At 45.5% G+C, this 15476-nt stretch overlaps 1 protein-coding gene across 2 annotated transcripts in view; it reads right to left on the minus strand.

The window, feature by feature from the left end:
• The window catches only part of CLUH (clustered mitochondria homolog), a 55318-nt gene extending 40553 nt beyond the window's left edge, over positions 1–14765 (minus strand). Inside the window, exon 1 of one of the 2 annotated variants that reach the window (XM_054008172.1) lies at positions 14555–14765. In XM_054008172.1, the coding sequence (XP_053864147.1) occupies positions 14555–14681 (127 nt within the window). In that variant the 5' untranslated portion in view covers positions 14682–14765. Of the gene's footprint in view, positions 1–1222; positions 2210–14554 lie in introns of those variants that run through there. The other variant, XM_054008171.1, reaches the window with a different exon arrangement.
• Positions 14766–15476: the final 711 nt, after the last annotated feature.

Below are 15476 nucleotides of genomic sequence, written 5' to 3' on the forward strand. Positions count from 1 at the left end.
TGTCATCCAGCTCTGGCCTTTGAACAGCACAATCATATCCGGAGATGCATAAACTGGGGCTGGATTTGCCTACAAATAAAAAGGAATAGCAGACTAAATACCTTAATTCTTCATGCAGAAGTTTGCACACACCCTGGTATAAGCACACACCTTGTGACACCAGGCATGCACAGGGGACAGCCAAATGATAGTTTGCAGAATCACATGGAAGACGGTATTCAGCAGGCACCTTTCACAAGGGCACCATCCTCCCTCCTCCCCCATACCACTTTAAACATTCTAGACCGTGAAAAATAAAAATGAAGGGGGGGAATGGCCACAGAAGCATGTATTCTCTTCCCCTCCTTAACCGCGGAACTTCGCCCGGAGAGCGACATTGGCCCAAGGTTAGGGTTCCATTCTCTTACCCTAACTAGGCTTTAGCCATCAGATCACGCTACCTCTCTGCAAAAGAAGATAAATTAGAAGTTAGCTGGTAACCTTCATGTTACATTTACGCACGCGCAACCAAATTTTCATAGGAGCTCATCCATACTGCACATAAGTACACATTGTGTCTCCATATATAAAATAAATGGGACCACCCGGTTCTATATGTAGATGTTACTGTTTCTTGTGCAGTTCCTGATCGGTGTATAAATGCATAAAGCGAACACTGCAATAGCTTACTCTTTTAAAGAGCCTGGGGAAGGAGCAGGATGCAAAAATAAGTCCTAGTTGGTTGCACAGTGCAAATGCACACTTGGGTGTTAAAAATCCGCCGCCCTAAAATACCCTGTACTTAAGTATAGTTTTGCACAAACCTGCAATTTTTGCACGTTACCATAGTGCTGCACTTTGGAAACAGACCCACTGCACACAGAACATCTCTTTAAAAAGATCACGACCTTGCAATTTCATACAGCAACTATTCCTTACCGAGCTCTAGTCACTTGTGAAGTCAGAGGTTTAGATTGCAGTGATTGAGTTCTGTGCACAAAGAAAGTTGGCTTTCAAAAAATGGAACAAGCTTTTGTGCAAAGATCAACAAAAAATAACATTAAAAAAAAAAGTCTCCTTGAGACAGAGCAAACATGGGATATTTCAGCTGAAAAGGAAAAGTTTGGAGATAGTTAAGGGAGTGAATCCAGAGTCTGTATGGAAATGTGATTCTTCCCAGGATATCCCTCCCCCCCATAAACACACACACACACGGAAGAATAAAAACTCACTCCCCAAGCACCTAAAAAACAAAGCTTCCTTTTTCTCCTCCTTTTCTTCTGCTTTGATGGCAGTATGCTCACTTCGCGATCAGGATCAAGGTTTAACTCGCCATCTAGGCCAATTGCAGGATTGGTCAGTAAGTAACAAGTGCTTTTATCCTGGATCGTATGTGTATTCTCATCCGTAATGACAGACAAGACCATGTCTTGGATAGTCTGGCTTTTCTCTGCCTTTACAGAGTGGTTAGAGTCAGGCGTTTCAGCCGTTTCACAGCTCCCCAAGTTAGAAGCATTAGTTGTGTGTTTTAACTGGACGCCTGGATCTGCTAACGATGGTTCCAAATTGGAGGCTTTTCCCCTCTTAGAGAGGTCTCCGTTTTGCTGCCAATCAACAATAGGCATTCTATGGGCTGCAGCTCTTGTGTCGGCTGGTACCACAGGCTCTTCCTGGTTGAACGATTCAGAGTCTAGGCCATTGGCCTCAAGTGTCCCGCAATTCTGGCAGGCCTCAAGTGACGGAGAATGATTTAACTGTGTAGCTGATCCTTTCTCAAGGTCACCAGGAAGGACAGCCAGAGCAGAAGTTGCCTCTGCCTGCTTTATTAAGCCAGCAACAGCAACGCTGAGTTTCGAGCAGCTGTTTTCGCAGGCCTTCATCATTTCTTCACTGCCCTTCTCCTTGGGTAAGCCTTGAACGTGTTCTGGCCATTTTTGCAGACTTTCACTCGATGCATTGCTGAGTATAATGTCCGGATACAGTGGCACGCACTTGCAAGCTTCCGAGACATCTAACTTCATTTGAACAGGGAGGGAGACATCAGGAAACGCAGTGCAACTAGCGGGAGATTTGGGTAAGAGAGGGGCCCTCTCAGCCGAATTAAAGCTGTGTGTCTGGAAGATGAGATCAGTGACGTGTCTGCAGCAATTTGCAAAGATACTGTTTCCCATGATTACAGGTTACACAGATAAAAGACCAAATGGGAGAAGTAAGTTTTGTTTGCAATCTCTTGTTTGTACACATATATTAAAGTACACAACAAAGACAGGTCTCACATGATCTACAGTTTGGACTTGTTAATGCCGTCACGTAGCTAGCTGATCAGATTTTCTAAGAAAGTTCTTATTTGAACCCCATGAGACAAAAAGAACAAGACTAACAATTTAGACTGCTAGCATGCAAAGAGACATACGTCAGGGAACAAAGAAAGTATTCTCTTAAACACTCATGTTTCTTCCCTTCTAATATCTTATGCAGATTTAAACCTTGGATTCACCAGAGTGGGAGTTCTCCCAAAGTTCCTTCCAGTGACCTTCATCGTCCAAACATCTTTGCCTCGGTCTTCAAAATATCAAGTTGCAGAATGCCAGGATAGCCACAAAGTAAAATAGAAGTTCCCCAAAGCTGAAGACTTCCTCCTCTCCCCGCTGCCCCAGAGACGGGAGAAAAAAATCAAAGTTCTTCCAAGTCTCTAAGAGAGAGTTGATCCGAGCCGGACTGTTAGAACCCAGCAGTGAGTTATAAATAGAGTGGTGATAGCAGGCTCTGTACCGATGCAGTATGGGACCATGTTACAGTATTTCAGCTCTGCCAAGTTTATAAACAAATAAGATGCATTGAATTACAAAACAAGGCTAGTTACTATGGCATGCCTAGGCTTATGCAGAGCCATCCATATTAAACAGACTGGCATAGAAAGAGACCGTGGGGAGTGAACTGGGTAGATAGAATTGCCAAATTAGTTTTCTGGCCCCACAAAATGCCTCTATTTCAAACTAACTTAAGGAATCTCCAGTAACTTTGCAGGAGTTGTAGGTTATATAGATTTTCACCTTGTAACAAGGGCACTAAAAACCCTCATAGGGTACAATACAAATCAAAGCTGCCAGACATGAGTATTCAAAGGACCAAACTAAACCACAAAACCCAACCACCCTCCTTGCTCTCTTCCTATCCCATATATCAGTTCAAGATAAGCACCACTAATGTGTGGGCACATATGACCCAGTAAAGTGTCTAGTAAGCTCTTAATTATATTTGCTTCTGTAGTGTTACCGGACAGTTATTTTCCTTTGGAGACATCCTCTAATTAAAGCTAAATTGGGAAAAAAACTTTTCAAGGAAGACCATTACAAAGTCACATTCCAAGAAAGATACTCAGCCTGAAGAACCAGAAGATTTGACTCTGCAATGGCAAGTTTTATGCTCCTAGTCAAAGCATTTCCTTCAGTTTTGCTATAGCTTAAGTAATTTTAAATGTTTGTATCTAGTTTAATTGTAATTTACTCTTGTGAACTCTAAGATAGTCCATCTATACATAGGCCAACTCCAAATTTATGGAGGTAAAAAATAAGTCCGGTCTCTGCTGTGAACGTCTCAAGTGTAGGGTGAAGACAGACACCATGTCACAGACACATTTGTTAACAGTCAATCCCACACCCATATACATAACAGAAGAATCATTTCTCTTAAGAAAATTTTAGGAAGTTAGAGCCAATCATCATAGCAGAATTTTGTACGCCAGCTAATGCCCTGCCAAGAAGAAATGGAATGAACAGGTTGAAAAACAAAACAAAACACATAGGCTGAAAGTTCTTTATACAAAATTAAATCCCCGATTAGCTTCTATTGTTCTTGCATTTTGCTTTAAAAAAAAGCAGAACAAATCTCTCTCCCACCGAAACGCATTCCAACTCCAGATCCAGTCAAGGCAGCTCAGATTTCCTTTTTTAGGACTTCTGTCTCATTGCCCCTTTTATAAGTAAGACGCATTAAGGGCCTAAGCAAACCCTTAGTCACGAGAAGCCCCATTATCTCAGGATCTAGTGCCAAGTTTGAAATGCTTAAAAATGTCCACATCTTCCAACTAATGTGTCTTTCAGAAGCATCAGGAAATGCCAGATAAACTGACAGCTTCAACTCTACCTCCTTATACATAGAAGCAAAGCTGTACGTGCTCCAGACTTCAGTTTAAAAACCCTTTAAGTTCAGGTGGGTGTTTGTGTAAAAGACAATCTCCAAGAAGAGACCCTCCTGGTACAGACTCATTCTATTTTAAAATGGCTTTGCTAACTGCAACAAATTTAAACTTCATTCTAGTTACCAAAGCTGTAAATTCACCAACTTTATCATTTTACTTCTACACAATGTGTACGTGGCCCCTAACTGGAAATAAAGAGCCAGATAGAGACCCAATTGAAGCAGGTGCAACTAGCATAGGAGCTGGATCTATTTACTCCATGGGGGAATTTTGGCCAAACTGTTAGCTCAGATTGAACAAGTTATAGTTAAGGTATTCGTACGCACACTAAAGGCAATGCTGGCTTAAGAACGAGCAGTAAAAGGATCCTATATAAAGTTCTTCTTATATCAAAAATTGTGATCAAATAATTAACACCAAACGGAGTTCCTACTAATGGTAGGTATACAAACAGCAAAATTAAGCTAGTTCAAATTGGACCTGAACTAGAGAGAATGTACTGCATTCAGCACCAGCTATAGTATTTTACATTCACTAGAAGAAAGTTAACCAGATACAGTGAAGGCATTGGGTAGGGTTTCACTTATAGTGAGTGATATTTATGTAGGAGGAACCACGTTTAATAGGGACCCCAAAAGCTTATGCCATCTTCAAAGGAGGATCGATTATTTCCTTAAGATTCCATCGAGAGAGGCAGGATGTCATGGGAACCTCTCTCCCTCCCATCATGGGGCACCTATAACCTGGAGGTTCCACTTTCCAAATGAATTTCCATCGTCTCTTTTGATGCAACCAACACCTCTTCCTTAGCGAGTGCCCCTAAGCAAGTGTGTTGGAGTTGTCTCCTGGGATCTGTAAATCCATGTTTGTTTTAAACCATCTGTAGGTATCATTAAGGGTTATAAGCATCACGTTTAGTCTCCAGAGGCTTCAGGATACACAGAGTTGTGTCATGTGAAGTTCCTTCACTCCCTGTAGTTTGTAGCTGACCAAAAGAGTTCATCAGCCCCACAGATAAAGTGATGCCCATTCCAGTTAAAACAGGAGGTAAACCTGAGATGGAAAGTGCTATACTGGGAGTCTCTTCTGTGGACACTACATATAACACGGATATTTAAATGGGGAAAATTCTTCACTCCTTTAAAGAGAGTAGAGTCACACCAGAATCTGATCGGTTAAGCCCAACCATGATCAAGCCACGTTTAACAAGAGCGGTTCTAGTTCAGGTAGAAGTTTGCACCTTTTATGCTCTTTCGTGGATACCGGAAAAATAGTTTTGCTGTAGTTGCCCCTGCAGGCCACATTCATTTGTGCTGTGTCAGTCCTGCTGGTTCAGAGGCTCTTTCCTGCAGTAACTGAAATGCTTTCTAAGGTTTGGACTTAGCATCTTGAGTCCCTCTCCTACACTTGCCAAGTCTGGGAGTTACATTTCAACCAATTTCCAGCATGGTTTGGCTGGCCAAAACTTTTTTAAAAACGTGGTTCTACCATTGGCTGGCCAAAAGGCTTGGCTGCAATGGTAAACAGTTCAAACACTGCTCCCAAACTGTGTTGAAAGGCCAGAGCTTAAGGCAAAGTGCAAAGTTCAAAAAAATATATATCAGCAACTACAGGAGACTGTGTCTTGACTTCCCAAATGGGGAGGAAAAACCCAAAACAAGACTGATGGGTACGGGCACCTGGAACCCAGAACAGGGATAATTTTAACACTAGTTTGGTTTTCTGGAGTTAAAGAGACCCTACAAAGGGAAATTTAGGTTAAGTATTAGTAACAGATAAGGAATTTTGTTTTAAGTGGACTGCTCCTTTAAAATTTTCCTTCAGAGAAGAAAGAGTAAGGGGGAGGGAGAAGACAAATACGGTAGCAAAGATTTCAAAATACGATAGCAAAAAATATAACTTTTCCTGGAAGCTGGAATGAAGTTTATTCCAATGAAGATAGTTCTGCCCCTCCCTAAGGGCGAAGAGTTTGTTACAGGGACTAAAGGTCTGTAATACCACTTACTAAGAGCCAAAGACGGGTTAACAAATTATTCTAGTTAAGAGCAGTTTAAAAAAAAAAAAATGCAAATCTCCTCCAATTGTAGTAACTGACATATGGTCTATACAGTAAAGCTTGTTTAATTAAAGTGCTCATGTGCTTACGGAGATGAGAACAAGTGTTTTTACTATTATTTATGCAGTGCCTAAGCAAGTGCCTTGCAGCACAAATGAAGGACCTGTACCGTGCCCCAAGGAGCTTACAATCTAACCTCAGGCATGCCACAATGGGGCTGGGGGGAGAAAGTTGAGGCATTAAAAAAAAAAAACAGGGAAGAGACGAGTTACAGTAATGACTGGTTACTTTATGTGCATATCTGGATTTTTAATGTGGCCGAATAAAGACCCTCCCTACCTTCTCCCAAGGTCTTATTGCTTTTCCCTCTCCCTTCTTTTAGGCCTCGTAAAAAAGTGAGTCGTTAGGGCCTTGTCTACAACAAAGGATTTTAGCAAACAAATTTCCACCCAGGGTATCACTAGTTCCGGATGCAAAGGGGAGGGTTATTTTAGAAGATTCCCTCGTGTAGAGACTGCCTAAGGTCTCTCTGCAGGGAGACATGTCCACCACTAATGTTGGTGCACAGGCCTGTCGAGACAGTGGTGTTTGAAAGTTGATCGGCTTCCAAACACAAAGCCAGTCATGGATTTCAATGCTGAGGAAGTGGTGATATTTTATTGTGTGTGCTCCAGCCAAATCCTACACTCTCCACCGATGGTCACTTTACAAATACATATAACAATACAGGAATGTCAGACCCTTAAATAACTCCTCAAAATGACAGACTGCCTAGATTGACCAACCAAATATGTGACAAGAAAGTAAATAGAGCCTCCAAAGTTGCCATCTGAATACCTTCCCGACTGCTATCACTCCCTTGCAGGCAACCTAAGACTGTAGAGTATGGCTTCGATCTAAAGATCAGCCCCTTTTAAAACTTCCATGGTCGAGTGACAGACAGTCATAGCAAATCCTCAGATTAAAAAGCAGTCTCCTGGCCTTGTTACCGCTGTACGACTGCACTTGCCTCTCAACAGCAGTTTTCCCACAATGCCTGTTCAAACCAATGGCGCAACAAGACGTACCTGGAACATGTGGCCGAACTAGAAGAGTTGTATCTAGAAAAGCCAGGAAAGGTGGCTCTGAGAGGCGCTAGAAGAAGTCGGGTGAACAGCATTCCTTTGAGCTGACTGTATTATTAAATCTGCATCTGAGACAAGCTCAGATCTGAAGCAGTGACAGCAGTAAAAATGCTAGTAATCCAGGAAATGCATTATCACCGTCTCTTGACTTTCTATAGCTTAACTAAACCAAAGGGTTAACTATCCTAGAATTGTCCTTGCTGGAAAACATTACATGGCCAAACAGTGTGAGGGGTTTTAAAAGAACGGCAATCTTCATGTAAGAGAAAAAGAAAAGATGGCATTTCATCAGCTACAAGCAAACTCAGAGTTCAGCAGCTACAAAATTACACCTAGCTTCCACAAAATACTGGCAGAACTCCTTAAAACAAAGTAACGTTTCACGTATTAGCGTAACATTATTAAGCAATACACAGAAATTGTCACACTGGGACCAAACCTTGATCTCTCTCACCTGAGCACATGACGGAGAGCCAGGAACTCTGAAATGTTAATGCCAGACTCCTTTTGTGGCTGTGCACAAATCATTTAACCTCTCAGTTTCCTCTACGGTGACCATGCTGCTCTACCTCACAGGGATGTTGGAAGGATTCATAAGTAATATAGGTAAACTGCTTTTAGGCCAGAAAGCATGCAGTATCTTCCTCCTGCCTATGGCCTACACCTGATGGTTCAGAAGAAAGTGAAAGTCCTCCAAAATGTACCTGGCCAATTGTGCAATGCTGTAACATGGACAGGAATTATTTTTCCACCCAACACCAGCTAGCAATCAGTTAATGCCCTGAAGCACAAGATTATGCACTGTAATTTTTTAACCAAGTTAGTGGAACTGCAAACATGTCAGCCATTTGAAAAAAACCTGAAGGAAAAAAAAAAAAGTGCTCACCATGACATTCCTGAATCCTTCAATTACTTCCAGTCCACTCAGTCACCTAAAACAAATGGACTTCGGCTGAGGTATGAGCTTCAACAGCTTATTACTACTGAACAATTTTTAAAAAGTTTCAGTCAGATCAAATATAGGTGCAAACTTCTCTCTTGCTTGGATGTAGGTCTTCCACAAGGTGTACGGCTCTCACCCCTCGCTTTATGTACTTATTTTTTTTTCTATTCAAAGATTATCAGGGAAGGGGTTGAGTTTGGGATCAACATTCAAGTTTATAAGATCCTCTGCACAACACTTTTTTTTTTTTTTAAAAGTACAAAACTGAGCACCTTTCACATTAAGATTCAAGTTTTCTCAAATGAGATGCCTGTTTTGAATGCGTCTTTAGGGCTTGTGAAAGGTGCCCTGTTGAGAACCCTAAAGATAAAACCCTCTAGTTATTCACAGTACTAACAGAACAGGGACAGCGGCATTGCAAGCTTAGAGGTGCACCCCCAGCATTCCTGGGGGTGAGCCCCTCAGCTAAGATTGACAATAGAGGGTAGTGATTTTAATATCTGACTATTAAGAAATGGACTAAAGTGATCCACTCACAGATCACTGAGCAACCTGACCACAGGTCACTATCAACCTGCAATGGATTTGCATTAGAGACCTATAGGCAAATGGCTCCATATCCCCCTTACCCAGTGCTTCATTTGGGCCAAGGCTCAGCCCTGGCACATCTATGTTTGGCAGTTCATAGCCCTAGCACCTCTGGGCTTGCCGTGTCAGTTATGAAAGTAAAAAAAAAAAAAAATTATTTGAGCCTCGACACCTAATTGCTTGAGCCCCAGAATCTCTTTCATTACAAATTAAGCACTGCCATTATCCACTCCCTTCAGCCTCCCCGTCTCCCTAATTTAATGTTACAGGATGACCAGATGATAGATAACCAACTAAGCATGTTCAATCAAAGACTCTAATGTTATTTATTTATTTATTTGGAGGGGATTATTCTGCATATTATTTTTAATTCTCCTAATTATTTTTTGAGATTAAGGCCCCTTCTTGAATATTTTCTGACATCTCTTAAAAATGCTCAGGCTTTAGTTGCTACAATAACGTTAGGATTGTTTGTTAATAGTGAGAGACTAAGATCCAGAAACATTGGCACCAATGGATTACAATTTGCATGGTTATGTTATATACAACATATCTGAAAGGAGTTTAGTGGCCTCAGGACAATTCCCTTTGGAAAAGCAACCCCATCAACCATTACCACAACTGGCGCTAAGTGGTGATTTCAACAGATAGGTCAGGGATTAAATAATACTTTCACCCCTAGAAGTTTCCCCTCCAAATCAGGAGACAGCAGCACACTGATGGAGCAGTGCATGGGGGTGCTTGTACAACTACTGCTGCTAGCACAGCACCTAGTCTGTGGATATAAGTCAATCTTAGAATTGCCAGTCAGGCACTTTTTCCATGAGCATGAAACTCAGGACACACAATGTAGCAAATACAGGGCTGGATTCTGAGAAGGGTACAGCATCCGTGACCGGAAGGAACTTCTAAAAGACACTGCAGTTGCTTAGCACCTCTAGGAATCAATCCGATGATGAGCCTCTAGAAAAGATTTTAAAACTTTACCTAATGTAGGACTAAGCCCCAAGGGCCTAAAACTCAGGCAAAGTCCCATTAGAACATCAGTGGGAGTCTGCCCGAGTAAGGACATCAGGATTTCTCGAAAAATAAACATCCATTTTGTCTGAATACCTTATGCAAAGACAAAATTAAAGCCAAGTTTCTAGGCATTCAGTACTTGTGTTGTAGGTTCATCACATTACATGGCTCCCAACTTTGTGTAGTGTAAACACATGAGCAGGTTCTGGAAAGATCAGAAATTTAACCCCCTTCAAAATACAATTACCAAAGACAAAATGTGAGTCTGATCATGGGAAATCTTTGCACTGTAGCTTAAACCACATTAATGGGAAGATGTATAAAGCAAAATTTTCAAGTGGCCTTCTCCTGCCACACCAAAATACACTCTTCTTTCTCACAGAACTGCAGTCTGCACATTATTCCAGCATACTGAAACAATTTGGGGCTGGATACTTGATATAATGATGTCAAATTCATCATAAGACTATAGATAAGAGATTTGAAAAAAAAGGAAGTAAAGATGAAATCTATATTTACAATATCAAAGCATCATAAAAAGAGTGAATCCTGAAAGTATATATAACTCTCTGCTTGGTGGTTTTGCAATCACAATTATGCTAGCAGAGAGAGCACAATAACCACTATTTGTATTACACCAGCAAGTGAAATCAGGGCCCCATTGTGCTAGGCTCTTACTAGGTATTTGTACAGAGAACTTTCTAGACAGACAAAGGTTGAGAGGGACAGTGACTTGCCCAAGATCACACAGCAGGTCAATGGCAGGGCTGGAAACAGACCTGAAGTCTCTCAAATACTAGGGGAAACGGCTCTGCTCTCCTAGTGTAACATCGTTCTTTTCTCTCCTCTTGTACCTTCCACCTCAGCTCCTCAAACACTGCAACTCTTATTAATTATGCCTCGCATCACCCCTGTGAGGCAGCATCCCTCTTAGGGACAGGGACAGGTTCAAACAACCTGCTGAAGGTCACAGAGCAAGTCAGTGTGGGAACTGGGAGGGCAGCAGCCCCCTTCCGCTAACTGCTGCAGCAGGCTGGCTGCGGAGCTCTGGCAGTCCTGACACCCCCACCCTCCCCGCACAGAGCCTGGAATGGAGCCCCCGGAGCATTAAACTCCCAGCCCCCAGGCAACACCAGGGAGAGCCGCTGCCGCTTTAAATCCCTGACCCCGGCAGCCAGCGGCTCCGTGCCGGGGGCGCGTGGAACGTCGGGGTCGCTACATTGTCTCAAGCCCGGGCCCTCGGGCTGGGAGCTACCACGTGTGCGGGGGGGGGGGGGATCATTCTTTCTCCCTCCCCGCTGTCCTGCGCGCTCCACGTCGGACTCCGCCTCCCCCCGGCGAATCCCAGCTCCCGACTCTTTCCTTCCCAGGCCCGGAGCAGACCAACGTGCAAATCGGGGGGTGGAGGGGAAGGGAGAAGAGGAGAAAGGATACGGAGGGTTCTCTGCGGCGAGGGTATTCTGCACCCCCCCCCCCTTTGCTTAGTGACCCTGCCCCAGAGCAGTAAGGGGCGCCGGGGGGGGGGGGGGGGGAGACGCACACCAGCGAAGGCACATCTCCGCCCCCCTCGGCTGGCTGCACAGTGGTGTGTTCCAGTGAAGGTCACCTTCATTGGCGTTAGGCGAGGAAGCGGCGGGACCAGGCGCTGCCCCCCGCCCGGCTCAGCCCGGGCGCCCCCCCCCCCCCTTGCTGCGTTCCCGCCCCCCGGGGCTCCCCTGCCCACTTCTGGCTGATGAGCAGGGGGCAGCCCCAGCCCCGTCCTTCCCAGCACTCGGGGCTCCCTTGCCCGGCGCATCCCCAACTCCTCCGCTGACCTGCCCGATCCCCAGCAGGTCCAAAGCCAGAACCCCTCTTCTGAACCCCCCCAGGAAACCCAGCGCCTCCCCCACCCGTACCAGGACCCCTTCCGCCGAGGAGAGGCGTTCGTGTCATTCACAGCCCCTCCAGAGCAGTCCCGGTTCCCTTAGTCCACGTTTTTGCAGATGGTGGGAGAGCCCCAGTTTGTTTTGGGGGGGCGGTTAAAGAAACAGTCAGCGATGCCCATTGAATTGGAAGAGATCTGCTCAGACCCTGCAAAGGGAATTCGTCCACTTGGGGGTGTGAATGTGAAAGGGGAAGGCGGGGTGGCGGGGGGAAAAAGAGAAGGGTGAAGGTTAAGAATTTAAACTAAGCAAGCAAAACCCCTCCCTGCAACGGACAATCAAAGGAGGCGGCAGCAGCAATAAAATAATCTGGACCGGTAAGAAGAAGTAGAAGCCCTTTGCTTCCAGTCACTCCTTTCCCCCTTCTTCTCCAACCACCACTAAGCCTCTTCTTTGGGACAGACTGGGTTACCTGCCAGGCATTAAGTGTGTGTAAACGATTTTGGTTTAAAGAATTTTATTTTTTGGCTTTCTTACAAAAAAAAAAAAAATCATCTTTCAGGCCCTGTTTACCAAAGATTTCTTCTCCGCTTGCTTTTCCTTTAGAACTCTCAGTTCGGGTCCTAGGTTTCCTACTTGGTTGCAGGGTGGTGGTTTTGAATCTAGCAACTTTCCTTTATTCAAAAGGCTAGTCGTTGACATTAAATAGGTATTCAAATGAAAGTTTATTAGTGACTAAAATCCTTTCCCCTCTTGATTGCTCAGCTTTCACTCTCTACACTGGATAGATCACCATTCATCTAAAGTGGTCAAGTCTAGGCCAGACCTGAATTTCTCATGTAAAGAACCAGACAGAATTAAAAATCTGTCAGGGCTTTTGTATCCATCATAGAGCAGGAAAAAGGGCACAAGTCTTTTAAAAAGTACTTCTTTCCCAATTTTCTTCAGAACTCCCCCCCACGTACATAATCTCATCATTTGCTCCAGGATTTCCCTTTAAATGCTGAAAGTAAATAAAACCCTGAAGATTTTTTTCTGTATAGCTTTAACCCAGCTGGGGTGGGGAGATAAAGGACGGGAAGACTTTCTACCTCCTTATCATGCTAAATCAAGAGTATTAAGGCCAGGACTAGGCTAACCCTTTTTGAATACTCTCTCCTTTGAAAGCTGCCCTGCATTCTTGGCATCCATTATCTCCCACCACCTATACTGGAATCTCCCAGTAAAGAGACAACCTTCCTATATAGCAGGGGTCGGCAACCTTTCAGAAGTGGTGTGCCGAGTCTTCATTTATTCACTTTAATTTTAGGTTTCGTGTGCCAGTAATACATTTTAACCTTTTTAGAAAGTCTCTTTCTATAAGTCTATAATATATAACTAAACTATTGTATGTAAAGTAAATAAGGTTTCAAAATGTTTTTGAAGTTTAATTTAAAATTAAATTAAAATGCAGATCCCCCCAGACCGGTGAGCAGGACCTGGGCAGTGTGAGTGCTACTGAAAATCAGCTGGTGCCATAGATTGCCTACCTGCTATCTAGGATAAACATAGCAATGGGGGCACAGGGGGAAAAAAGAAGAAAGACTCCTTAACACCCCCCCCCCTTCAGCTCCTTCCCCCCAGGAAGACACTTCAATACAGGAAACTCTCACACAGCAACAGATGAGGGTCCCCACTGTACAGTCCTGGCTCCACCGGAAAGTATTTCTAACAATAAGGGTCGGGTGATCTTCTCTGTACAACGTCACTTAGAAAAGCGATCGGCCCTATACAGGTTTCCCTGCGATGAGCTGCTCTCCTACAGCCCTCAGTACAATAGGACAAGACACTTACAGCATACAGAGAGGGCCCTCACATACACAGTATGGGGTGGCCACAGTACACTCTCCGACAGTATCCCCAGAAAATCAACCCTCTCAAGCTCAGCAGAGCTCCCCACTAAGCAGCCCCTCCTCCAACAGTACAGAGGGTCTCCTCTGGGCAGCCTCCCCCCTGAATAAGTATGGCTTCCTTCCTGCACAACTCCCCCTCCCCCATACATGGACCTGAACCAGCACATGGCGGTTCCTTGCTGCAGTCAGGAATCTCTTCTCCCTCATATTAGAAGAGGGCTGCACGTGTGGAGCCCTCTCCCTACTGTGGGGACAGTCGCTGAGTTCTTTGGTACCTCAGGGAAGCGTGCACAGGGCAAAGCTTCCCTCCATATTATGGGCCAGACCCCTCTATTAGGGGAGGATGAACAGCAAGGAAGTCCCCCACCCCCCAATCCTGAGGACGTTCCCCAGTGTACAGGCCCCCTTCCCCCAATACACACTGGGAGAAGGCAGTGGGGGGGGGGGGGGGGAGTAGCTGGTTCCCTGCTTGCATAACTCCCCTTTTCCCCGCCCACTACCAGGGCTTTCCTCCTCCTTATGCAATCCTCCCTCCCCCAATACCCAAGAGGAGGGATACTGGGGTAGCGGCTTCCCCCTTGTGCAGCCATCCCCCAAACACCCGAGGGAAGGGGGGGCTTCCCCTCTCGTGCAGCCCCCCACCCCAGCATCCGAGGGGAGCTGCCGGGGGGGAGAGGCTTTCCCCCTCGTGCAGCCCCCCCAGCACCCGAGGGGAGCTGCCGGGGGGGGATTCCCCCCTCGTGCAGCCCCCCACAGCATCCTAAGGGAGCTGTCGGGGGGTGGGGGGGTGAGAAGGCTTCCCCCCTTGTGCAGCCCCCCAGCACCCGAGGGGAGCTGTCGGGGCCCCCCACCCGCGCGGAGGGGGGTTCGGGGTGCCCCCCTCTCTCACCGGAGCTCGGCTCGTTCTCTGGCTGCGGCTGCCGCTTGCTGCTCAGGTGCCCGGGCTCCGGCTGCTCCTCGCTCTGGGCCGTGGCTGGCACCGCCGCCGGCGGCATCTCGTCTGCTTTAATGACCATGGCCGGCCCCCGTCGCGCCGCTGCCTGTCCCGGACTCCGTGCCCTGCCGCTGCCGCTGGAAGGACAGAGCCAGTCACAGCCCCACGTGGTGCGCACTCACCTCGGCCACCCCGACCTCTGACACGCCGCTGACTACGGCTCGGCGGCAGGGACACACCTCCCCGCCTTCCGAAACGCCTTAAAGGGACAGGCCCCTGCCCAGAAAAACATGTCTGTGTGTGTGGTGCGGGGGTGTGTGTGTATGTATGTATGTGTAGTGGGAGGATGGGCGGCTTACATACTGCGCCAAAGTCTGTCTGTCTGTCTAGCCATGCCTACACTCTACCTGTCTATCTGTGCCTCTCCATACAGACTAATAATCTGTCTTCAGAGACCATGCATGGAATATTTCAGCCTGAAAGGTAAATATTTGTCAGTGTGGTAAACACCAGTGTACATAGGTGATTATAATGGGACGTTTGGGCCAATTTAAGTAGAGCCCAGATTCAACTCTGGCTATAATATCAAGAGACTGTGTATTGTCTGAAGGGATTAACATGGGGCTGGACATCTGAAACAAATCCCAAATAAAATAGGCCAACATTTTCAAAGGTGAGGCACCCAAATCTTTGTTTAGGCAGCTAAACAATGTGGCCTGGTTTCTAAATGTGCTGAGTGGGTTCTGACTTCTGAAAATCAGGCCAAGATGCCTAAATGTGGATTTAGGTATTTAATTTTAGGCACCCAACTTCAAACACTTTAGTCTAAGTATATAAATATATAGGACTCAGTCTTGAACCCATTAAAGTCAATAGC

Source organism: Malaclemys terrapin, chromosome 18 (genome assembly GCF_027887155.1).
Source record: "Malaclemys terrapin pileata isolate rMalTer1 chromosome 18, rMalTer1.hap1, whole genome shotgun sequence".
In the NCBI taxonomy this organism is placed as follows: domain Eukaryota; kingdom Metazoa; phylum Chordata; order Testudines; family Emydidae; genus Malaclemys; species Malaclemys terrapin.